Source organism: Heteronotia binoei, chromosome 8, assembly GCF_032191835.1.
Source record: "Heteronotia binoei isolate CCM8104 ecotype False Entrance Well chromosome 8, APGP_CSIRO_Hbin_v1, whole genome shotgun sequence".
Taxonomy (NCBI): Eukaryota; Metazoa; Chordata; class Lepidosauria; order Squamata; family Gekkonidae; genus Heteronotia; species Heteronotia binoei.
The window spans coordinates 21954699-21981730 of NC_083230.1; the positions used below are offsets into that span (position 1 = coordinate 21954699).

Below are 27032 nucleotides of genomic sequence, written 5' to 3' on the forward strand. Positions count from 1 at the left end.
GCCGGCAAAACGTCGCTCTGATTGGTTTAGAAAGAAAGAAAGAAAAAAAAAAAAGAGCAGCGGGCCCTGCGCTCATGCGCGCTCCGACCAGCCAACTTTCTATTCCCCGGCGGGAATGCAGCCGCCGACACCTGTAGGCGCTCTCGGAGGAGGAGGGAGGGAGAGGGAAAAGCCGGGTGCGGCGCATGCGCGCTGCGCTGCCCCAGGCCTGCGGCGGCCGTAGTCACTTCCTGCCCCTGCGCCCATCCGGCTCCGGGGTCGCGTCGCGCTGCCGCTTGGGCGGGATAGGCGGCGGCGACGACAACAAGTTTCACTTCGGGCACGGCGGGAGCGCCTCCGTCCCCGCCCCCCTGCTCGGCTCCCTCTCCTCTCCCTCCTTCCTTCCCTCGGAGGCGGCTCGCTGTCACCTGCTGCTGCTGCTTGCCGGGGAAGTGGTGCCTCACGCGGGGTGGCTTCCTCTCCTCCCGCGCCCGGGCAGCCGACGGGCTCCGTCTTCGAGGCGGGCAAAGCAGCAGCTCGCCTCTTTCTCCTCCCGCCGTCTCCTGTCCGTAAGTGCGGCCGCCCCTCGCGTCTTCCGCAGCCCGCCTGCCCTGCTGGGCAGCCCCTCCCCACTCCCCTTCCCTTCCCTTCCTTTCCCCCGGCGCTGAGCACTGAAAAGAGCGCGGAAGGTGGGCGGGGAGGTCCATTCCTGGGGCGGTGGAGCTGTGACAGGTGGCGGAAGGGAAGGGAAGGGATGGGCTTGAGCGTATGAAGCTGCCTTCTACTGAATCAGACCCTGGGTCCATCAAAGTCAGTATTGTCTTCTCAGACTGGCAGCGGCTCTCCAGGGTCTCAAGCTGAGGTTTTTCACGCCTATTTGCCTGGACCCTTTTTTGGAGATGCCAGGGATTGAACCTGGGACCTTCTGCTTCCCAAGCAGATGCTCTACCACTGAGCCGCCATCCCTCCCCTGCTCTCCAGGGTCTCAAGCTGAGGTTTTTCACGCCTATTTGCCTGGACCCTTTTTTGGAGATGCCAGGGATTGAACCTGGGACCTTCTGCTTCCCAAGCAGATGCTCTACCACTGAGCCACCGTCCCTCCCCAAAATGTGGAGGGGGAAATTAGCATATAGGTAAACAGGAGAGGGATGGGATGAACATATGAAGCTGCCTTATACTGAATCAGACCCTTGGTCCATCAAAGTCAGTATTGTCTACTCAGACTGGCAGCGGCTCTCCAGGGTCTCAAGCTGAGGTTTTTCACGCCTATTTGCCTGGACCCTTTTAGTTGGAGATGCCGGGGATTGAACCTGGGACCTTCTGCTTCCCAAGCAGATGCTCTACCACTGAGCCGCCATCCCTCCCCTTCTCTCCAGGGTCTCAAGCTGAGGTTTTTCACGCCTATATGCCTGGACCCTTTTTAGTTGGAGATGCCGGGTATTGAACCTGGGACCTTCTGCTTCCCAAGCAGATGCTCTACAACTGAGCCACCATCCCTCCCAGCATATGAAGCTGCCTTCTACTGAATCAGACCCTCAGTCCATCAAAGTTAGTATTGTCTTCTCAGACTGGCAGCGGCTCTCCAGGGTCTCAAGCTGAGGTTTTTCACGCCTATTTGCCTGGACCCTTTTTTGGAGATGCCAGGGATTGAACCTGGGACCTTCTGCTTCCCAAGCAGATGCTCTACCACTGAGCCGCCATCCCTCCCCTGCTCTCCAGGGTCTCAAGCTGAGGTTTTTCACACCTATTTGCCTGGACCCTTTTTTGGAGATGCCAGGGATTGAACCTGGGACCTTCTGCTTCCCAAGCAGATGCTCTACCACTGAGCCACCGTTCCTCCCCAAAATGTGGAGGGGGAAATTAGCATATAGGTAAACAGGAGAGGGATGGGATGAACATATGAAGCTGCCTTATACTGAATCAGACCCTTGGTCCATCAAAGTCAGTATTGTCTACTCAGACTGGCAGCGGCTCTCCAGGGTCTCAAGATGAGGCTTTTCACACCTATTGGCCTGGACCCTTTTAGTTGGAGATGCCGGGGATTGAACCTGGGACCTTCTGCTTCCCAAGCAGATACTGAAGTAGGGTAGGTTGGTCCAAGGCTACCCACAGGGGCTCTCCAGGGTCTCAAGCGGAGGCTTTTCACATCAGGACCCTTTTAGTTGGAGATGCCAGGGATTGAACCTGGGACCTTCTGCTTCCCAAGCAGATGCTGAAGTAGGGTAGGTTGGTCCAAGGCTACCCACAGGGGCTCTCCAGGGTCTCAAGCTGAGGCTTTTCACGCCTATTTGCCTGGGCCCTTTTAGTTGGAGATGCCGGGGATTGAACCTGGGACCTTCTGCTTCCCAAGCAGATGCTCTACCACTGAGCCACCGTCCCTCCCCTGAGATGAGCTGTGTGAAAAGGAGCGGTTTGTGGCTAGACAGAGAGGGTTTGGGAGGTGGTTGGGCGTAGGGTTCTTTCAGAGGCATTTCTGAGCGGCTCTCCCTCTTTTGGCACCGTCACAACAATCCTGTGAAGTAGGGTAGGTTGTACAAGGGTGTGGTTGGTCCAAGGCTACCCACAGAATGGCTGGCTGTGGAAAGGCAATACCTGCACATCCATGAAGACACAACTCTTATGATGCCAGATTGTTGGTCTGTCAGTCAGCGTTGTCTGCTGTGACTGGCAGTAGCTCTTACAGGTTTCAGGATGAAGCCTTTGCGTATCACTTGGTTCTGTTGAACATATATGAACATATGAAGCTGCCTTATACTGAATCAGACCCTCGGTCCATCGAAGTCAGTATTGTCTACTCAGACTGGCAGCGGCTCTCCAGGGTCTCAAGCTGAGGTTTTTCACACCTATTTGCCTGGACCCTTTTTTGGAGATGCCAGGGATTGAACCTGGGACCTTCTGCTTCCCAAGCAGATGCTCTACCACTGAGCCACCGTCCCTCCCCAAACAGGAGATGCCGGAGAATAGACCCATGGGGCCTTCAACATGCAAACCAGATGCTCTTAGACTGGGTCAGGGAACCTTTGTTGCATGTCAATGAGAATGTAACCCTGTTTGGCCACTGACTTTTTCCTCAGGGGAAAATGAAATCCAGACTTCCCCCATCCCTTAACATGTTTTGTTAAGGTGAAGCAAAGTAACATAAAATGTGTGCAAGCTTTTGCATTCTCTAGAGCAGTTTATTAGGATGAATGTTGGACAGCAGCTTGTTCTTTGCACTGGCTGGAACACAGAGTCTATTTTCCCAGTTATGACTTGCTCCATGCCTCTTTTGCCTACAGGGTGACTACAGAATGATTATCGCTGTCTCAGGCTTCACATGCAGAGCTACAAAAGATATTTTGAATGTGGCCAAATGCACATTTCAGTAGTTGTGAAGTCCAGAGCATAGCTTTGACAAGAGAAATGGGAGCTGGGATTGAGTCCTAAAGTTGGCTGGTTCAAATTAACCAGAGACAAAGCTGATACTAAAACAGAAGGCATGGCTTGAGGATAAAAGTATTGCTTAAATGTAGGGAGAGTATTTGATGGTGGTGAATACACTTCAGCGTGACATATAAATGAATGTAATGAAGGGATAGAATCTTTAGTGCATGTCCTGTATGACTGCAAGATGTACAACATTCACCGTGAAATCCTTCCTATTCCTGCAATCTTGCCTACCACTCTTAATCAAAAAACGCAACAACCAAAGGATCTTCGGAATGATAGGAACCCTATGGTTATACTCAAATTAGCTAAATTTGGCTGGCTTGCCACCAGAACTAGAAAGTCACTCGTAGCTCTGAAGGGTAATAGCTAGGCATTTTCTTTCTCTCTCTTTTAGTTGGTAGTTTTTTAAAATGTTTAATCCCATTATAAACTATATGTTTTATAATTAATTGTAGCAGTTTTACCTGTGTTCTCTTAGCACAATTTATACGGGTTACTGTAACCGGCATTGGTTTTATCTGTTTTGTTTTTGCTGGCTTCTGCTGTGAATAAACTTGACTAAACTTGACTTGTCAGTGTGGCATATGAGTGGCGTTTTGATACATAGAGGGGTTTGGAAGATGTACAGGAATATTGTGATGGTATTTTGTGGACAGTACACACACACATACACACAAACATCCCAGGTGAGGAAAGCTTAGAGTGTGTTGCGGTGCAAAATTCAAGGACAGTGTCAGGAGGCCTACCTTGCTGTTACTCTTCTGCAGTCTGTGCAGAATAGAACAGTTTAAACTACTTCTTTCCCCTGAAATTGTTTACTATAGAAGGCAACTTGTAGTATGATTTTTGTATTTATTTCTTGTTACTTTTGTGGCTCTATTATGTCTTTTATTCTTGTTTTCATAATAATTGTTGTGATTTTATTCCATATTTTTAATTAAATGTATAACTTGCCTTAAGTCCTGTGGGAGAAAAGTGGTCTAGAAATAGTGTAACGAAATAATGGCAATATACAGTAGTTGTGAGACAAAGTCTTTAATGTTAATTACTACTGAAGAGGCTTTCATAGGGCTTATTACAGAACTAGTGGCATATGGTTCCAGCAAAAGGGCTTACCTTTTAGGTTGTTAAATTTGGGAGTTGTCCCACCCATAGATGTAATAAAATGAGGGAACTTTCCTCTGTTTTTTTATCATGCAGAGAGATTCTACCTTGCATCTGAGTGAGAAAGGCAAACTGTAAATAAATTGAATAAATAAATATAAAAAGATTTGATGGCATCAGCTCACAGAATGCTAGGATTTATTCTCAAAGAGTGCATTTCTTTTTTGGCTACTGTCCCTTTCCTTTTCCCACTTTGATTGAGGCCAACCATTGGATGCTGGAGGAGTGCCAACATATCCTAAGAGCATGTATAACTTTGCATGTTGTTAACAGTCATTCTTGAAGGATGGCTTGCAGGTTGTTATCTGCCTGTGTTTCATCGCAGTGGTATAAAATTAAAGAACAGAACGGTATCATTCTGTCATTCAACAGATAAGATAGATGAATTTATTGTCATTGTTCTCAACAAAAAGAGAGCAACGAAATGAGGTGCTCTTCCACAAACATACCAACACATCAAACACACATATTCATAAACCATTTAAATACATCTGAAACCATTAAACCATTAAAACCATTTAAATACATCTAAAACGGATAAACATTCATAAAACCATAAAGATGTTTACACTGAAATAAAGAACCAATAAAGATTTTTCAAACAAATTCTGTGTCTTAGTTTGAATAGCCACAACTTATTTTTACAGTTCAGTCATTGATGAAAGCAGGTTCAATTCATCAATAGGCAATAATTCAGCAATAATATCATCCAAACAACTTGTTTATATCACCCAAACAACTTGTTCCGCTCTCATTCTTGGACATCCACCGACTCCGGGGATGTCTTGTTACCAGCTCCACATACCCACCATCACACCTTCGCATGGAAGGTAAGCTGCAACAGGACCATGGAATGACTGTTGGAAGTTTTGTTGCATCATTTAGCACAAACCTTGAGAAGCCAGCCAGTCCACGCTTTAAAATATTGATAAGAGCCTTGACTGTTGTTTGGGTGATAATATTGTTGAATTATTGTCTACTGATGAATTGAACCTGGTTTCATTGATGATTGGATTGTAAAAATAAGTTTTGCAACTATTCAAACTAAGACACAAAATTTGTTTGAAAAATCTTTATTCTTTGTTTCAGTACAATCATCATTATCTGATTTTTATAATTTTTATTGATTTTAACTACAAAAAGAAAAGGCAAAAGCATAGATACATTAAAGAGGAGAAGGGGTGGATACAAAGTGGGAAAAACAGAAACAAAGACGAATGCAACTATATCAATTACAATTCTACCTCCAAATCAAATACCCAATTCTTTCTACCTGCAAGTATGAGATTCTCCCCATATATTTTACCATCTTTATCTTTCATTATAGATTTTTTTTACTAAACTATTACTTGAAATGCAAGTCTAAACAATTCTTCTTCAACACATATAAGTATAAAAAAGTCAGCGCAGTCTCAACACAGAACTGGCTGGTTAAGCTTATCCATATTGAAAGCACAGACTAACTTGTTAGTTTAACCATATCGTCATCAAAATAAGCCTATAAAACCAATAAAGCTAAAAATAAAACATAATAGTTTATCTGTCTCAGTATAAACAGTTTCTCCAAACAAACATACTAAGAGCAGATCTGCCAGATTACAAAATAGTTGTGCTGTCAGCCTTCTTAACAATTGATCCAAATTAACTATTTATTTATATAACATTTTTTTGTAAAACTTTTCCAAAGATCTCACTTGACCTTTTAAAACCGCATATCAGTTCTTATTAAAAAATTCCATATGTAATTACCCACAGAGGGAACAACAGTTTAAAAACCCTTCTTCCTGGAAGGTTTCCACATCTTGATTTTTTGCTGCTTAACTCAAACCATATTAAAAATACAGACTAGCTTATTAGTTTAACAATGTCGTCATTAATATGAGCCTAAGAAACAAATACCTTTATCTATTAAGAGCAAATCTACCAAATTACAAGATAATTATGTTGTCTGCCTTCTTAAAAATTAATCCATGTTAACTATTTTTTTACATAAAATTCTTTTCAAAACTTTTCATCCCTTTAGCTCTTATGTCCGTATTACTCTAGGAGAAACAATTTAATATAACCCAAAAATCTCACTTAGCCTTTTAAAATTGCATGTCAGTTCTTATTGAGAGTTCCATAACCAACTATCCACAGAAAGAGAGACAATTCAGAAACCCTTCTTCCTGAAAAATTTCCACATCTTGATTTGTTGGCTGAGATGCACCTTCTCTCTCAATGCAGTCATCCCTCTCGGTAAAAGTAGGAAGAATTCCACGCCATTTGTTCCTCTCGACAAAACTTCAATCAGTCTTGATTTCCAGTCTTTCCTTTTAACTGCGCCATAAGGTTCCATTTTGGTTTTCTATTGTTCGTTTCCCAGCAGTTCACTCTCCCTTTCCAATTCCACAGACGTCACCAGGATCTCTTTAACACTCTGCTTGTGTAGATTTGAGATTTCGTTAGCTTTCAGCACAAAAGCTCCCATTGGTTTCTTAATCAACTCTGTTAATGAACCAATATCCTGCTTCAGAGAATTTACGTTACATAAAATGTCTTTTTTATAAAACATTCCGCTTGGCAGTGCCATTTTTCTCTGCCAACAAGCTCAGTCTATTAATCCAAGTTAAAAAGTAGCTCAGAGACTCAGTTAGTCTGCCTTTCCAAATCTTCTCCAGCTGTGTTTAAATGTTAACATTTCAATTGCTATCAGACGACAAAGAGAAATCTTTCTAGAATATATCTTGTTTTTGTTCAGACCATATTGCAGCCAGATAATAGCCTCTTTAACCCATATCCAATTATAGTCCGGGTCGATTTAGGTATCTGTATTCAGTCTAACTCAGATTATTTCCAGTGCTTAAAAATGTTCTTTAACTTTTCGAAGCCTCATTTACAGGGAAAGTGGAGATGGAATCAACCCCTTTCCTTTCCTTTGAACTGACTTGTTATGTAAAACAACCCATTAGCCAGTGGTATTTAAAGCACACTTACTTGCCAAGTAGAATTGCCATGCTTGAGGTAGAGAAGCGATACATCAGAAGCTTATTGAAAGAAAGGAAAGCAAGGGGTAGGGCGTTCACCTCTTCCTGCTGAGTTATCATGGCGGAGGAGCCTCGGGGCATACAAGAAGAACAGGAACAACTGCTGCTGTGCCCCTGGCTTCCTGTAAAAGTCCCATGCCTAAAGAAAACCCCTTCAGGGTCTCCCTCCACCTGCCTGATTCAGAGAGGCCACAGAAAAGACGATCCGCATACCCCTGCTGAGCTCAAGGCGACATAACCCGGACAGCTAATCATCATTATCTGTTGTGTTTCATCTCAGCCAGATAATAATAATAGACAAAAGAATATTATTTATTATTATTATTATTATAGTTCACATTGCAAAGTTCACACTAGGAGCTAGTTCTAAAATAGTTATCCATGCCAAAAGACAGCCAGTTGTATAATTTCTGGCAATATAACTTCAGTTGCCCACCTGTAGAATTCGATGTTGTGTGTGTTCAATATTCATGACTGATTGTAAAATCAGTGACTTGATAGTACTGTTATGTGCTGCAACATCTTTTATTCTCTTGAAAATGATTGAGGATTTGCTTATTTTACAGAAAAAAAGCTGCTGGATGTAGAAGGAAAGTAGGTCATTGATGTAGAAAATGCCTCTAAGGGACAAATGTTGTCAGACAGACCACCATCACCATGGGTGCTGTGAACCAGGTAATAATAATATGCTAGTGCTCTACCTTCCTGTTTAGATTATTTTTTTTAACAAAGGTTTTTGGGACAGAATCAAAATGGAATTAGGACAACTTCAAATACTAAGTTTCATCTTAAGTATTTTAAAATAGATGGGTAAAAACCTACAACTGTCACATTCAATTATTTCAGAAAGATCAAAGCAGAGTCAAGTGCAACTTTAAGACCAACCAAGTTTTATTGAGAACGTAAGCTTTCATGTGCTCTCTAAGCGCTTATGTTCTCAATAAAACTTGGTTGGTCTTAAAGGTGAAACTTGACTCCTGCTTTGTTCAACTGCTTCAGACCAACACAGCTGCCCTTTTGGATCTCTCTTCAGAAAGACCGGTTTGTTAGTTCCTCTGGGATTATACAGTAATTCCCAAGGTTGAGCAGTCTACCTGTGTGCTGAACAGAGGGTGGGGGATAGGGAAAAGAAAATCTGCGAAGATAACTTGTGTTTGCATTTTTGGAAATTGGGATACAGCTCTTTAAGCTGTGCAAAACAATTGCCCCCTGTGTCCAAACAGTATGCACTATAAAAAATATTCCGAGTACATTATTGTGATAAGCACAAATGCTCCTGCCAGAAATAGCTTCTGACCTAAAAGGACACAGAAGACAGGAAAGTGTTAATAAGTGCATGCTTTAGTGTGCCATCCTAAGCAGAGTTGCATCTATCCATTGACTTCAAGAAACTTGGAGGAGTGTAATTCCACATATGAACATATGAAGCTGCCTTCTACTGAATCAGACCTTTGGTCCATCGAAGTCAGTATTGTCTTCTCAGACTGGCAGCGGCTCTCCAGGGTCTCAAGCTAAGGTTTTTCACATCTATTTGCCTGGAACCTTTTTTGGAGATGCCGGGGATTGAACCTGGGACCTTCTGCTTCCCAAGCAGATGCTCTACCATTGAGCCACCGTCCCTCACATAAGATGGTGCTGCTAATATAGTGTAATACATGTATGCATAGTTTATAAATAGTGAAGTCAAAGCTGAATATTTAAGAAGGGAGGGAAGATGAGACATCTTAGCCTTTTTAAAAGAAAAAAAAAACATTAAATATTAGGAAGCGTGCTGTGATCCAGCTGAGGAGCCACAGCAATGAGGACATACCCAAAAGTGCATATTGGAAGGCTTTATAATATGTTGAAGTGATTCTTCTTGATTAAGCCCTTTTCGAACACTGTGAGACATTTCCCAGTAAATGGTGTATGAATGAAGTGGATGCACTGCAACAAAACTGGTGTGTATTTTGAACAGTCATTGTTTTGAGAACTTATTAAAATAATATATAGCTGAAATTTGATGTGCATGTTTTCTTGCAAGGATGCTTTCCTATTACTGGGGCTTGTGGGGGACATACGGTCTTGCATCACATGGATTTTGTATCTATCAGTTTAGTCATATTCTTTCTGTACAAACCCTGTCGATAGTTGTAAGAAAACTGAATCTTGCAAGACGTTTTGCAGTAACGTAATGATTGTTTTGAAACTAGTTGAATACAAAGTATTTTGGCAATGGCAAATTGTGCATCCTGGATATCCTAGAACGGTCTCATAAAATTATATCTATTTCAGAAAAGCACACAAAAGGATCAGTGGCATACTCTATATTTTAACAGATAGAGGTCAAATAGCTGGTTTGGCAACTTGCTAACTTTAGTTCAGCAGTACATTGGTGTGTTTTAATAGAAAGCACTTAGAAATATACTGCAAAAGTGCCTTAACGTCAATCATGAACGCACAGATTTAGCTTGAATAATCTTTTTATGATTTATTGTAAAATCTTGCAGTGCATATGCAGGAGGCTGGGGACCCACCTTTATTGCAGCAGCCTCTTCAAACATCAAAATCTGGCATTCAGCAAATTATTGAGTGTTTTCGTTCAGGTACGAGTAGCTTCTTTTTAAATGTTTTGATTTGATTCTCAGCAATGTAACTTTCTTAAAATACTTTAATATTCATTACTTGGATCTGAGGCAGATCAGTCTACTCCACCACTCTCTGGCTCTAAAATGTATATTGTCTCTGAATTTGCTTTATTTTTAAAGCCATCTAACGTAATGACTGTTCCTATCTCTTTTAGAGGATTCCCAGAGTTTATTATGTGTTGTAGAAAGTACTTTGTTTTGTATATATTGTGTTGAGAAATGTTGGATTTCTGTTTTGTGGCATTTACAATCTTATAGTGCTGCTTCTATGCCAGCTTGGTGTAGTGGTTAAGAGCAGCGGACTCTAATCTGGAGAACTGGTTTGATTCCCCACTCCTCCACATGCAGCCAGCTGGGTGACCTGGGGTCAACCACCGTTCTCTCAGAGCTGTTCTCTCAAGAGCAGTTCTTGAAGAGCTCTCTCAGCCCCACTTACCTCACAGGGTATCTTTTGTGGGGAAAGGAAGGGAAGGAGATTGTAAACTGCTCTGAGACTCCAAGTGAACGGTGGAGTATAAATCCAATTCTGCTTAACTTCTGAGATCTGATGAGATCAGGCTAGCCTGGGCTATCCACATCAGGGCACAGGGCTTCTTACATCCTGAAGAGTAGATTAATATTTTTTGTGAAGGTCACATTGGAAGTTATTTATATTTGGACAATTTAATTTGGTCTTTTATGTACATAACAATGATCAGATATGTAGGCTTATGTCAGTAGTTGTAGGTCTGTGGGGGTCCGTGGGTGTATAGGCAACAATAGGTAGATAAGAGTTTTGTGAGGGATTGCTGGTTTATCAATTGGTCATCCTGGGAAGAATCTTTTGAAGAAGAACCGGCAGTTTTAGAAAACAATTGGAACAAACAAATCCTCAGGAGTAGATGGGATATCAATAGAACTGTTTTAAGTCACAGAAATGGAGTCCATCAAAATCTTAATGAGGAGACTTCCGGTTTTGGTAACACATGATTAGAAGCGCCTCGGACCGGTGTGTCCAGAGCCGCTTCTAAATTGGACCGTTCGAGGGGTCGCCCATGAAGGGCGACTTGACTCTGGGTCCCAGGAAGGGTCCCAGAAGGCAGGGTGCTTGAGCGGTAGAACGGGGCTGTCAGCGGAGGCGGCTGCCCTCCAATCCCGCTTGCTCCTAGCCTCATCGCTCCGATTGCCATTTTTAAATGGCATGAGGGTCGACCGCCGGCTTTTCTCTTTCTTTCTGCACTCTGGACTTAAAAAACTCTGCATTATCAAGACAAACTGCATCTATCTTGCTATTACTGTAAGTGTTCTTTCTTCATATTATTGATGTGAATGGCAGTATCTCTGACAAGCAGGGAAATGGAGAACCAGGGCTGAAGCAGACTCTTAAGTGGAGGCAAAAGACTAAGGGGGGGGGGGGGACTCTCTCCTTCTTTTTCAAGGCTTGTAAAAGTTTCTGCCTATCCTGGTAACATTTATAACACTTGCATGAGGAGAATCACACCAATCTTTAGTTATACAAGAGGCTTGATGGCTGAATTTAATTGACTTGCTTTCAACCCCCTTCAGGGGGAAAAAAGTTTTGGATTTTGGGAAAGTTGCTTGCTTGCAAATTTATATGGATGTGAAGGACAGCTGGCTTAAAAGTACTTTGAAACTTAAATTGAAGTGCTCTGAATGAATTTATGAGTGCCCCAACCTGATTTTTAAATGCTGATGGGTATTTTATATTGAATTATAAGACAAGCAGGATCTCTGGTTGGAAGAACATTTGTGCAAATTTCCAAAGTGGTTTTTTACTTATTCTTGTTGGATGTTATGGATATAATCTTTTAATCTTGTTTTCATTTTTTCCCCCTTCTTTTTATCTGTGGCTGGAATATTTTTTTGACATGGTTTAAATATTTTTGGCTCTGGATTCTTTTCTTTTTTTTTACTCACCCTTCCTTTTTTGCATTACCAAATATGGAAACTTTTTCTTATTTTCTATCATTTTTTGCTTTTTTCTTTGGGAGTGCCTGGTTTCCTTTTTTTTTTTTTTGATTACCTGTTTAATTTTTAATTTAATTTTTAATTCTTGATTTCACTTTTGGATTACAAATAGGGCATTCAGCCCTGGATTACAAATTTATACCTTGAAGTTGTTGAAATTTGAAGTTGAAAGACGTTGTAGTGACTTGGATCTGAACTGAATTATTATTGCTAGAGGACTTGTAATAGTGAATTGCTTTTGTTGTTGTGAACTGAAATGTTTTGCCTAACTACTATTAAGCGTGGTTGCCTAAAAAGTCTTGTTTATTCTTATTCTTACTATTGTTTTAAGTACCACAAATTGTTGATAGAAGCTAGAAGGCTGTTTTCTTTTTGGTATTCTCTTTTTTCTTGGTATTCTCTCCTCTTTTGTCTCACTGGCCAAGGTACCTCTCAGAATTTTCACCATGTTTCCATCTATCATCATGCGTCTGTCTCTTGCTTGCTTCAAAATGTTATCTCTAGTCCTCTTTCTTTTGAACTTCAAATCAACTACACTAGGTAATTTATTTCATCTTGTATAACCTGATGGCACCCATCTAACTTGATCAAACTCTTCTTCCATCCTCTGAGGAGTCACCTGTAAAATTTCAGCCAAGGCTTCACTTAAAATTTTCTGTAAATTTTCAGTTTTCTCTTCTGGTATATTTTAAAATCTCAACATATAGGCAGCTCTGTCTACTTCCAATCTCAAAAGTCTAGAATCATGTTCCACCTTTTAGACAAAATTATTTTGAACATGCCGACAAGCCTGGAAAGTGGTTGGCTTATAGGATGAGAGAAGAAAAGGCCAAAAGAATAATTAAGACCCTGAAAGATGAGAATAATAAAGTGAAAACTCAAAAGCAAGAGATATGTCAAATCGTGGAACAGTTCTATAAAAAATTATATGAAGATAAACAAGCTCATAAAATAGATTTAGAAGAATATATCAACCAAAATAATCTCAATACATTTACAGAAGAACAACAAAAATTTTTAAATGAACAAATAACAATAAGGGAACTTGGAGATGCAGTGGCATCTCAAAAGAATGGCAAAACTCCGGGTCCAGATGGATTGCCTGCAGAATTTTATAAAGCTTATGAGGAGTCTTTACTATTACCATTTAAGCGTCTTATTGAAAAGATTCAAGAGGAAGGCCAAATACCAGTTTCATGGCAAGAAGCTGCAATAACTTTGATTCCAAAAGAAACTAATCTGAAAGATATTAAAAACTATTGTCCAATTTCCCTTTTAAATGTGGATTACAAAATTTTTGCCGCAATATTGGCACAGCGTTTGAAGAAAGTCTTACAGTCTACAATACATTATGACCAAGCAGGGTTCCTTCCTAGATATGAAAGATAATGTCAGAACGGTTTGTAATATCTTGGAATATTATGAAACTCATCCAGAGAAACAATTGGCTCTAATTTGCTTGGATGCTGAGAAGGCCTTTGATAATGTTCATTGGCAATTTATGCTACAGCAACTGAAAGGTATGGAATGTGGTGAAAATTTTATGAGAGCAGTAGAAGCAATATATTCTTCTCAAAGTGCAAGGGTGACAGTGAACGGTGAATTAACAGATGCAATTAATATTCAAAAAGGTACAAGACAAGGCTATCCATTGTCCCCTCTACTTTTTATTTTATCTCTAGAGGTACTGAATAACCAAATAAGGGAAGATACAAGTATCAAGGGAGCTGTGATAAAAGATGAACAATATAAACTTAGAGCCTTTGCAGATGACCTAGTTTTTATACTAGAGCAACCAATAGATTCAATAGACTGCCTTATAAACAAGATTAAACAATTTGGCTACTGGGCAGGATTGAAGATCAGTTACCACAAAACAAAATTTTTGACAAAGAATATGACGATGAAACAAATTCAATCTTTTCAGCAAAAATCAGGGGTTTTATATGAGAAAAGAATTAAATATCTAGGTGTCCTTATTTCACATAAGTGTAGCAGTTTAAAAACAGGGAATTATGATAAACTACTTAAAGAAATTAAAAAAAAACTTGGGAAAATGGCATGACAAATTTATCCTTAATGGGAAGAATAGCCTTAATGAATATCCTTCCAAGGCTATCGTTCTTGTTTCAAACTATTCCAGTATTTTTAAATAGTGATTTTTTCAAGAACTGAACAAGATGGTCTCCAAATATGTTTGGCAAGGCAAAAAACCTAGAATCAAACTAAAGACATTGCAAGATTCCAAATTAAGAGCAGGTATGGGCCTTCCAGACTGGCAATTGTACTACAAAGCTTCTGTGCTTTTGTGGGTAAGAGACTGGATACTATTGAATGATAAGGAACAATTGTTGTTAGGACATCATCTCACTATGGGGTGGCATGCGTATCTGTGGTATCAAAGACTTGAAGGCCATTCCTATTTTAAGAACCATTGGTTTCAAAAATCTTTGTACGACACGTGGTCATGGTTAAAAATCAGAATTTATCAAAAAATTCGAAGATGGATCTCTCCAGTAGAAGCATTTACTCATCCAAATCTTCTAAAATCAAATCAGAATTATGATGACTTGTTGGGAAAAGATAATCAGTTGAAAACCAGAGAAGAGTTGGAAAATATGGACATCAAAATGAACTGGTGGTTGAGAATGCAAGTTGAATCTAGGTATACCAAAGACAAGATGACAGGTTTCAATGCAGAACAATATCCATTTGATAAAATATTTTTGGGTCCACAGGAAAAGCTAATCTCCAAATTATATGCATATCTACTTCAGGTGAAGACACAAGACGAAGTTGTGAAAGATTGTATGGTTCAATGGGTGAAAAATTTTGGTCACAATATCACATTAGAAGCATGGGGGAGACTGGAAGTTCAGTGTTTAATTAACTTGGTCAGTAACTTTTAAAGAAAATTTGTATAAGATGTTTTATAGATGGTACTTGACTCCACAGAAATTGTGTAAGATTTATACTAGTATGTCTAACAAATGTTGAAAATGCGCTAAACAGGTTGGTTCTTTATATCATATGTAGTGGACATGTGAGACGGTGAAGTGTTATTGGAAAATGGTACACAAAATATTACAGAAGATTACGAAGACACAGATTCAATTTAAACCAGAACTATTTTTCTTGAATATATTTCCTGAGGACTATTCCAAAGAAATGAGACATTTGTTGGCACATTTCAACACAGCAGCCAGGATTCTCTTGTCACAGAGATGGAAATCTCAGGAAATTCCCACAAAGATGGACTTGGTGGAGAAAATTCTGTAAACAGCAGAGCTGGACATTCTATCCCAGCTGTTGGCTGGGAGATCTAAGGAAGAAGCAAGAAAATACTGGATGAAATTCTATGCCTTGTTAGATACTCAAGGAAGAAGCAAGAAAATACTGGATGAAATTCTATGCCTTGTTAGATACTCAAGGAAGAAGCAAGACAATACTGGATGAAATTCTATGCCTTGTTAGATACGCAAGACTCTTAAGATTCTCTGGTGTGAACTTATTTCTCTTTTTCCCCCTGTATTTTATATTACAAAATTGCCTTTACTGGAATTGTCAAAACCAATAGATACCTTAACCAAAAGATATAAAATATTAAAATATTGATGATGTTTACCTTAGAGATAATAATATGGGACAATTTATGTAAAGAAAGTATTGCAGATGTAGACTTGTACTCTTTGAAAGTATCTTTATACTGAACAAGGTTAAAATATATTGTGCTCTCTATTCCCTCCCCCTATTTTTTCTGAAACTAATAAAACTTTTTATTATCTTAATGAGGAAATGCCAACAAATATGGCAAAGAAAACAATGGCCCACAGACTGGAAACACTCGATCTACATTCCAATTTCAAACAGGGGGACATTAAAGACTTCCCCAGCTATCAACCCATTATATTAATTTTTCATGTGAGCAAAGTGGCGCTCAAAACTCTTACAACAAAGACTGTTACCATATATGGAACAAGAAATGCCAGATGTTCTAGCTGGATTCAGAAAACAAAGAGACACTAGAGATCATATTGCGCATTTGTGTTGGTTACTGGGAGCATACAAGACAATTCCAAAAGAAAATCAGCTTGTGTTTCATAGACTGCTGCAAAGTTTTTGACTGTGTGGATCATGAAAAGTTATGGTTAGTTTTAAAATAAATGGGTGTACCACGACATCTGATTGCTCTGATGCACAACCTGTACGCTGGCCAAGATGCTACTGTCAGGACAGAATATGGAAAACAGAATGGTTCTGATTGGCAAAGGTGTCAGACAAGAATGTATTTTATCTCCCATTCTGTTCAATCTGTATGCTGAGCATATCACAAGGAAAGATGCATTAGATTTAGATGAAGGTGGAGTGAAAATTTGTGGCAGAAATATTAACAATTTTTTGAGATATGCAGATGACACCACGTTACTGGCGGAAAATAGTGAATACTTGGAACAACTGATGAAAGTCAAAGCAGGATTACAGCTGAACATCAAGAAGACAAAAGTAATGGTTACTTAAGGGATACACAACTTTAAAGTTGACAATGAAGAAACCAGAATTGTTAAAGGTATTCTATTCCTTGACTCAGTCATCAACCAAAAGGGAGGCTGCAGCCAAGAAATTGGAAGGAGATGAAGACTGAGAAGGGCAGCCAGGAAGGAGTTAGAAATGATCATGAAGGTGGAAAGGATGCATTGCTGGTGACCAAGATCAAAAAGACAAGCAAGTTCCAGATGAAGTCAAGCCTGAACTCTCTGTATAAGTTATAATGATTAAACTGAGGCTATTGTGATTTTGGTCATGTCATGAAAAGACAAGAGTAACTGGAAAAGACAGTAACACTAGGGCCGTTTTCCCACTCACGTTTTACTGGCGCCACGACCATCCTGACGCCGGCGAATCTGCCTGGATTTCGCATCAGAAGCTCCGGCGCTCCCAGAAGCGCCGGCTACTTCCGTCGCTAAGCCAGCGCAAACGGAAATCGCAAAGATGCAGGAAAACGTTTGCGCTGGCTTAGCGACGGAAAGCGCCGGCGCTTCTGGGAGCGCCGGCGCTTCTGTTGCGAAATCCAGGCAGATTCGCCGGCGTCAGGATGGTCGTGGCGCCAGTAAAACGTGAGTGGGAAAACGGCCTAGGAGAAGTTGAAACCATCCGGAAAAGGCCAAGGCCCTCATGAGATGGATTGACTCAATGGAGCTATGGCTCTCAGTTTGCAAAACCTGAACAATCTGATTAACAATAGAATGTTAATTCATTTGCTGTGAAAGGCCTCTTCGGCAGCTGAGGGGACCCATGCAGCCAGTATGATTTTAGGGAACCAGGTTTGTTTTAAATGGTTAATCTTCCCCTCAGTTACCAGATGTTCTTAAGGTAGCAGGTGTAAAGGCTTTGGCCTTTAACATGCCATCAGGTATGTTTTATGCTGAGCCAAGTACATCATGGAGATTTACTGAGCCAGGAGTTGTATATGAATAAGAAAGAAGATTTATTTGTTTATTTACAGATTGGTTTCCAAAGAACAGATCAGCAGCACAGGTCTCCAGATAGTCAGAGGAGAAACCTGACTGAGACACAGTAGTTTTAAGCTAATGACTTTAGAGTGTGATTTGAATTTCAATATTTGAAGATACAAACAGGCTTTTACTAACTAGCCGCTATGGCGGGCCCTCTCACATACACAGGATTCTACCCACACCAGCCTACCCTTTCCCAAGAGTCAGACAAAATGGTAGAAGGTCTGCTTATTGCCAGAGATAGGCCTAACGACTGGGTATTCTGTTATCTCCCATAAAGAGAGTTAAACCACTCCGTCATGCTACCAGGCAAACTGACTGGTCTTTTGTTGAGGCAGAAATGGACTCTGACTGCACTCTGCCTGAGGCAAACCTGAATTAGCTCCTTCTGTGATTCCCTCCAACATTCCATCCCTCTCCTGAATGGTGATTGGATGCTGAAGCAGCACTTCTGTAAACTCAACTGCTAGAAGTGCCTTGATGGAACTTAACATGAGCAAACATACAGTGCTGGGAAGATATTAACTATGGAACAATTACAATTGTGATGTTTATATAATGCTTTTTCGAACGAACTGAAAGTGCCGCAATCCCTCACGTAGGGGTCAATTTGTAGAAAAATAGGTGGTGGAGCTCATCCAGGGATTGTTATACAGCTGCACATACTATTAAATGGACAAGGAGGTGGAACTCTCAGAAGCAGGGAGTTGGAACTCTTAAGAAAGGTTCAGGAACTGCGCTCCTGTGAGCTTTCACTGAATCCGAGGCCTGCCCTCATGTAATGTAAAGTGGTATTCCAGACCATCAGGAATAGATTGTGTTTCGCACATAGGATTATGAAAGAAAATCTCCCTTCATTTTGTCTTACAGCTCAAAAATTAGGCAAGATTGTATCTAAGGGTGATGCACGTGGCCAAAAAAAAAAAAAAAATCCGAAGACTATAGAACAAATACCAATTACAATTTATAGATTGTCAAAGGAAGTGGATTGCCATATTTCACTGTATAAATTATTTACCAAATTCTTGAAAACTGCACTCCCCCCCAACATTCTTTCCTTTAAAACACTGTGTCTTAAATTACGAGTAGATAGCCCCTGGCAACCTTGACTTAGATAGCCCAGGCTAGCCTAGTGTTGTTAGGTCTTGGAAGCTAAGCAACGTTGGCCTGTGTCAGTATTTGGATGAGAAACCCCAAGGAAAGTCTGGGGTCACTGCAGAGGCAGGCCACGGCAAACCACCTCTGAATGTCTGTTGCATCGAAAACCCTGTGGGGTTGGCATAAGTCAGCTATGACTTGATTGTGACACAACCGACCAACCTCAACGTATTTGTTGAATACCAACCTGTTTTGCTTGACACCCACTGTTGGTTCTTTGCCGTGAGGCTCTTCAGAACTTCTAGGGTGCTATTTTTTCCCCATTGTATGGCCAGTACAACCCTAATATATCCCTCTTTGTTTTGCTTCAGCGCACAAGTATCTTCTCAGATAGGCATTGCAAATGTTGTGGTGCTCAAGCCCAAAGGGTTGCATATCCTATCTGATGCCTTGCAAGGTAGTGTGTTGTATGAAACTGTTCTGCATCAGTGCAGCCTATTGCATTTTAGGTTCCTAGATCCTTTGTTTAGCAATGAGTAACTTTAGCAATGATTAACAGTTTCAGACTAGACCTCAGAAAGTCTTGGGTTTATAGAAAAGGGTTTTGCTTGGGTTTATAGAAAAGGGTCTTGTTGTGAGCAGTTCGCTGAATCAAAAGCCTTCCAGGATTCAGGGGGCTAGTACTATTACTAACTTTTGTCCATTGCACATACACCTTAGTATATGTCTACTCTGTTACTGTGCATCTGAATAATCATATATCTAATTCTGAACTTGGCACCTGTGTGGATTTAAAAACAACAACAACACAGCAGCAGTGAATGGAGCCAGGCATAGCTAGGGAGTATTTTTCTGAAGATCTGGGGGACTCCTCCCCAAGTTTGCAGGAAAATACAATTTTAAAAAAAGGTATTTAGGGAAGCATAGAGACTTTGGAATGCTGCATCATGAGATCATATGTATACAAGCCAACCTTACCATGAAAAACACAAATCTTATTTCTATTCCACAACGTATGAAATAAATATCTCAATAAAATGTACAAAACATTCTATATAGCTGTGTATTTTTTTGCATATTTGTTTTTTTTTTAAAATAAGTCATCCCAAAATCCACCAGGTCTCAAAAGCATAATGGTAATATTTCAGATATCATTAGTAAGAACAGGAAGCTATACAATGACTCAAACATCTATCATATTATAATATCATATTGTAATTTGGAGCTAAATATGAATGTATTGTAGCCATTCTTTGAATACATAATAAATCGGAAGAAATGTCTATGAGTTTGTGAATTTTAAAATTTATACTAAGGAAGCTCTATGTAACATTTGTATTATGTTACACACACGCACACATATATATAAAGCTGATTCCACCATTGGGGCGCTTTTATAGAGAAGGCCAGCTCCCTAGTTGTTTTAAGTTTGGCCTCCTTAGGCCCAGGGATTTCCAAGAGATTTTGTGAGCTGGAGCGCAGTGCTCTCTGGGGAACATATGGAGAGTGGCGGTCCCTGAGGTAGGCAGGTCCTCGGTTATATAGGGCTTTATAGGTCATAACCAGCACCTTGTAACGAACCCGGTATACAATTGGCAGCCAGTGCAGTTCCCGCAGCCTAGGCCGCACATATTCCCACCGAGGTAGTCCCACTAGTAGCCTGCCTGCTGCGTTCTGCACTAGCTGCAGTTTCTGCGTTCGGTACAGGGGCAGCCCCATGTAGAGGGCATCACAGTAGTCCAATCTCGAGGTGACCGTCGCATGGATCACTGTTGCCAGGTCGCCTCGCTCCAAGAAGGGGGCCAGCTGCCTCGCCCGTCTAAGATGAAAAAAGGCAGATTTGGCAGTGGCCGCTATCTGGGCCTCCATTGTCAAGGAAGACTCCAGTAGCACTCCCAAGCTCCTGACTTCACGCACTGGTACCAGTGGCGTCCCGTCAAAAGCTGGAAGGGGAATCCCTCCTTCCGGGGTGCTGCGGCCAAGGCAAAGGACCTCTGTCTTCGCTGGATTCAATTTCAACCTGCTCAGCTTGATCCAATCAGCAACGGCTTGCAATGCCCGGTCCAGATCTACAGAGGCGGCGGCGGCCTGGCCTCCCATCAATAGATAGAGCTGGGTGTCATCAGCATACTGGTGACAGCCCAGCCCATGTCCCCGGGCGATCTGGGCAAGGGGGCGCATATAGATGTTAAATAACATTGGGGAGAGAACCTCCCCCTGAGGCACTCCACAATTAAGTGGGTGCCTCTGAGACACCCAATCTCCCCCAATCGCCACCCTTTGTCCCCGACCTTCAAGGAAAGAGGAAAGCCACTGTAAGGCTAACCCCTGAATCCCTGTGTCGGCGAGGCGGTGGGTCAGCAGCCGGTGATCGACCATATCGAACGCTGCCGATAGGTCTAGCAACAGCAATACCGCCACACTGCCTCGATCCAGATGTCTCTGGAGATCATCCATGAGGGCGATATTGGATATGAATCCAATATCTTCATCTTCATCTTCCAATATCTTCATTGTACAGCTTCCTAATCTTATTAGTGATATTTTAAGTATTATTTTAAAAAAATATGCAAAAAATACACAAATGTATAGAATATGTTTACATTTTATTGAGATATTTATTGGATATATTGTAGAATAGAAATAAGATTTGTGTTTTTCATGGTCAGGTTGCTTGGTGTACCTAGGTTTGTGTCCACCGTGATTCCTTTAATTTTTCCAATTCATACATCATTTAGGCAGTGGAGGATGAGTGGAAGCTGCTGACAAGCCAACCAGTCAAATGGGTAAGGGAGGAAGAGCAGATGCTGCCACTCCTGCTGCCAGCACTGCAGGTGGGCAAAGTAAGGAGAAGCAGGAGCCACTGCCCCTTCTACCAGTAGTCAGGAGTCTGGGTGAGAGGCCATCACTCTGCCACACCCAGTTCTGCAGGCTGGTGAGGAAGACAAGGACAGGTGAAGAAGAGTGGCAGCTGCTGCTGTGGGACTCAGGTGAGCAGAGAGGTGGCACTGCAGTGGGCTGGTAAGAGAGAGACTGCATGAGCAGAGGGAGAAGGATGGAATTCTCCTCCCCTGGCAAATCTCAAAAGGTTCCTGCTTGTTCAGTCCTATCTGCAAAACCAATCAAACTTTGAGCTGGAACTTTGGTGGTTATGAGGAGATTCTCAGTTCCACTCTTGAGATTCTTTGGAGCAAAAAGCTCTACACATCATTTTGAAAGATGCAGGCAGGCTGCTAAATTCTCATGTTTTTCAGACTATTACGTCAGTTATCTGTATTCCATTTAAGTTCATCTGTAGTTGGTGCTTTGTACTGCAGATGATTCTTGTTCAAAACATATGATTTGATGATTCTGCAGATGATTCATGTTCAAACCATAATATCCTTTAGTCATAAAACTGAAGCTGTGGTGGCAAATTCCAGCATCCTGATTTGTTGCAGTCACTGGGACTGTACTGCACCAACTATTGGCTGACACTCTGTCACCACTTCCCACTACCATTGGGTAGCCTCTCTGTCACCTGCCCACTGTAGCCTTCCCCATGTTCTTGCAGGATTGGCTCGCAATCCATCTCTGCCGTGCCACTGGCTAATTCTGCTGTCCCTCATCCACCACCAGCCCTGTCAGGCAAGAACTCCCATCAGAAGGCCACTGATCTCTGAGGGACACAGTTCTCTGCTGGGGGCTTACTGATCACTACTGCCTCTCCTCATGGCCCTGTCTATCTTCTTTTTATTTTTCTTTCTCTCACGCCTTTCTCCCCCTTCTGTTCTTTCTCTCATTCTTTCTCTGTATCTCTGTCTTTCAGTCTTTTTATTTCATTCTGTCTATCTACCTTCCTACAGTAGAAGTCTTCAACTGACAAGGAATGTTTGTTCACAGTAGGGAGGGGCCACTTCAACACCAGTGGATAAACAGAGGGAGCGAAAGGGAGGCTTGCAGTGCCAGCTGCTTGGTGCTACCAGCCATTTCCTCCCGGGGAACCACTGTTGCCAACTCCAGGTGCTTGGTCCCCTCCCCCACTGTGAAGAAAGACTGCCCTTATCCCATGTAGAGGCTGCAGGGTGGCCAACTCCAGGTTAGGAAATTCCAGATGGCAGAGATCACCTCTCTTTGAGGTGGGGGGGAATGAATGCCTTCACTTGGGTGGACTGGAAGACAGCAAGGCTGGGGGGGGGGGGTACTCGCCCAGCGGCCTTTAGTGCAGGGGTGTCAAACTAATTTGTTATGAGGGCCAGATCTGACGTAAATGAGACCTGGCTGCGCCATGTGTGTACCTATTTAAGATTAGGTAGCAGAGATAAACAGATATAAACACAATTTTTTTTAAAAAAAAAAAACTTAAAAAATAAAACATGCTTTTAAAACATTAGCACTTGTTGGTCTTAAAGGTGCTTCCTTTGTATTTTCTCCAGGAAACTGGGCAAAGGAAGCTCTGGCTCTTTCCTTCCCTTCCCAGGGGACGGGGGGGCGGGGGGGTTGCTCAACCAATGGAGAAACTCGAGGCTTTGCTGTGTAGCTCCTGTGTGACTGAGCCTTGCAAAGCAAGTTGAGATGCAGAAGGAAGCAAGAGAGAGGGAAAAAGAAGCAGACAAGAGCCAGTTGCTTGGGGGCCTGATAGGAGCCCTCGGGAGGCCTGATTCATCCCCCGGGCTGTATGTTTGATGCCCCTGCTTTAGTGGTACCTTTCCATGTTGGTTGGAAGTTCCTAAGGTATCTCTTTAGGTCTCCAAAGGAGAGGCCTTTCCTCCTGGGAACCACTGTTGCCAATCTCCAGGTGAAGGCTGGCAATCTCTCAGAATTACAACTGCTCTCCAGATAGATGGCAGAGATCGGGTCCCCTTGAGGTGGGAGGGAAGGGAATGCCTTCACTTGTGTGGGTGGGAAGACAGCAAGGCTGGGGGAGCACTCACACAGAGGTCTTTAGTGGTACCTTTCCAGGTTGGTGGGAAATTCTTGGAGATTCTGTGGTAAAGTTTGAGGAGGGCATACGAGTTAAGGCATCAGAGCAGGGTCTGCCAGACACAAGTTCTTGCTGTGGAAGTGGACTGGGTGATTTCGGACCAGTCACAGACTTCCAGCCTAACCTGCCTCACAGGGTTATTGTTCAGATCAAAGAGGGGAGAGGAGAATGATGTAAGCTGCTTTGGTCTCCCCCACACTGTGAAAAAAACCTGCAATTTTCCTATGGAGAGGCTTTAGGGAGGGGGAAGGCGATGAAAATCTGAAGTCAGAGGGGCGGATAAAGGGAAGGAGATAGGTTGCCAACTCCAGGTTAGGAAATTACTGATTTAAGGGGTGGGTCCTGGAAAGGGTTGGATTTGAGGAGGGATGGGACCTCAGACAGGTACAATGCCATTTCCTCCAGGGGAACCACTGGAGATAACTCAGATTTACAATTGCTCTCTAGATGGCAGAGATCAGCTCCCCTTGAGGTGGGGGGACATCAATGCCTTCACTTGGGTGGATAGGAAGACAGCAAGGGTGGCAGGCACTCGCCTAGAGTCTTCTTCTAGAGTCCGTTGTATTTTTCTTACTCCTAGTATCAGCATTACTTTTGCCTGCAGTGTGTTGTTACCACCTTTTCGTGTTGTATTCAGCCTTGCAGCTTTTAGCATCAGCGTGTAATTGTGGTACGATCTGCCTTTTGGTTGTGTTATGGTATACCATAGAGTATGCACTTTAAGGCAGCCGTTTCTGTAGGGGAAGTGATCTGACCAGCTTTTCATCTCCTCCCCCTTCCCTGCACCTTCTACCTAGGAAAAAGAGTTTTTATCCACAGTAGGAACCAAAGCAGAAAGGAAGCGACCTAAGCAGGGTATAATGACACAGTCTACCATTTTCTCCAGGGGAAATGATCTCTGCCATCTGGAGAGCAATTGTAATTCTGAGTGATCTCCATCCCTTACCTGGAGATTGTCAACAATGATTCCCCAGGAGGAAATGGCTGGAGTATGGAGCCTATGGCATTGTATCTGAGGCCCCACCCCTCCTCAAACCCCACCCTGTCCAGACTCCACTCTTAGATCTCTTGGAATTTCCCAACCTGGAGTTGGCAACCCTATGTCCTTTCCAGCTACCTACCAGCTATCAACTTACCTTTATTGGGCCCCCTGAGTTCAGCTTTCCATCTCCTCCCCCTCCCTGCAGGCTCTACCTAGGAAAAGGACAGTCTTTCTCCACAATGGGGACCAAAGCAGCTTATATCATTCTCTTCTCCCCCGTTTGATCCACACAACAACCCTGTGAGGTAGATTAGGCTGAAAGTGTGAGTGGTCTGAAATCACCCAGTCAGCTTTCACAGTAAGAACCTGGGTCTGGCAGACCCTGCTCTGAAGTGCTAACTGCTATGCCACACTGACTGCCATAGGGGTGCTGCTGCTGAACAGCAGCAAGCAGCCAGGCCTAGTTAAGTCTGTCTGCTGGCCACCTGGATTCAGCCCCACAGGACCTGGGTAGGGCATTGCAAGCTGTAGCTGAATGATTGCTACAGAGCCAACTGAAACTGAATCAGTTGAAGATGGAGGTCCTGTGCCTAGGCTACAGTGGGTTGGGATCAGCGATCAGGCTCCCATCTTTTGATGGGACTCCATTGATGCCCAGATTGGGGGTGAAGAGCTTGTGGGTTCTCCTGGATGCTTCTCTGACTATAGAGGCTCAGGTTACCACCACTGGCAGATCTGCCTTTTTCCATCTGGGGTGGGCCAGATAGCTAGTCCTATATCTCACCCCCTGTGACCTGGCCACAGTGACCCATGTGATGGTCACTTCCAGGCTAGATTATTGTAACTCCCTTCGTGGGACTACCCTTGACCCTGTTCCAGAAACTCCAGCTGGTGCAGAACGCTGCTCCATGGGTGTTGACATCATTGCCTGTATGAGCACAGACCCATCCTGTGCTGCGTGAACTGCACTGGCTACCTGTTGAGTACCGGATCTAGTTCAAGGTGCTGGTACTTACCTTTAAAGCCCTAAATGACCAGGGGCCAGCATACCTTTGGTACTGCCTCTCCCTGTATGAGCCCCATAGACCTTTACGATTAGCAACCCAACATCTTTTGGTGATACCTGGCCCCAGAGATGTCCAACTTGTTCCACCTGCCTGGTGGAAGGAGATCCTCTTGGAGATCCAGGCCCTGTGGAACCTACTCCAATTCTGCAGGGCCTATAAAACAAAGCTCTTTTGCCAGGCTTTCAGTTGAGACAAAGGACATCATTTCAGTTGAGACAGAAAGTCAATTTGGTGTAGTTGTTAAGTGCGTGAACTCTTGTCTGGGAGAACTGGGTTTGATTCCTCACTCCTCCACTTGAAGCTGCTGGAATGGCTTGGGTCAGCCATAGCTCTTGCAGAGCTGTCCTTGAAAGGGCAGCTTCTGTGAGTTTTTTCAGCCCCACCTACCTCACAGGGTGTCTGTTGTGGGGGAGGAAGATGAAGGAGATTGTAAACCACTCTAAGATTCAGAGTGGAGGGCGAGATATAAATCCAATATCTTATTATTAGTAGTATTGGTCTCCCTCCTTTCATTCCATCCTAGTGCTGTAGGACCTGCTGGACCTGGACAATAGGCCATGCTTGTGAGGCTGAATCTGTCATTTTTAGCTTTCAATTTTTAGTTCTGTAATTTTGGATTTTATGTAGTTTTATTTTGGTTTTAACTGTTGATTGTTTTTATGATTCCTGCTCTGAGCCTTTTCTACAGGAAGGGCGGGTTATAAACTGAATTAAATAAAGAATAAATTATGCCAATCAGGTGGCTTTAAGTCACCAAGAGAGTGCTGCCAGGCCTCGGGTAGCCAACCTCCAAGTAGAGCCTGAAGATCTCCTGGGATCACAACTGAACTTCAGACAACAGATCTGTCCCTCCCCTGGAGAAAATAACTGCTTTGGAGGGTGGACTCTATGAAATATTCCGCTGAGGCCTCTCCTCTCCCCAAACTCTGGGTTTTGTAGACTCCTCCACAAAATCTTCAGGAATTGCCCACCAACCTGGAGCTGGCATCCCTAGTCAGGACTGCCCACCTCAAACTTCTCCCTCAAAGACCAAAATAGGCCTGAAAAGGGCCTCTTCCCCGCACCAAGCTTGGAATGCTATGGTTGCCTAGCAGCAGCCATGGAGGGATTCTGAGGACCTGGCAGGACAGGCCAATAGGATGTGAAGGCAGCTTCCCCGGTGGCCCAGTCCTCATCTGTCTGGGGCCTGGAGGTATTGAGTGTCACATAGCTCAGC

The 27032-nt window shown here is 42.7% G+C and overlaps 1 protein-coding gene across 1 annotated transcript in view; it reads left to right on the forward strand.

Annotated features, from left to right (window-relative positions):
* The first annotated feature begins 234 nt into the window (after nucleotides 1–234).
* The window catches only part of ZNF800 (zinc finger protein 800), a 34428-nt gene continuing 7630 nt past the window's right edge, over nucleotides 235–27032 (forward strand). The window contains exons 1-3 of the mRNA XM_060244807.1: nucleotides 235–548; nucleotides 8165–8273; nucleotides 10088–10183. Coding sequence (XP_060100790.1) covers nucleotides 8213–8273; nucleotides 10088–10183 — 157 coding nt within the window. The 5' untranslated portion in view covers nucleotides 235–548; nucleotides 8165–8212. The remainder of the gene's footprint in view (nucleotides 549–8164; nucleotides 8274–10087; nucleotides 10184–27032) is intronic.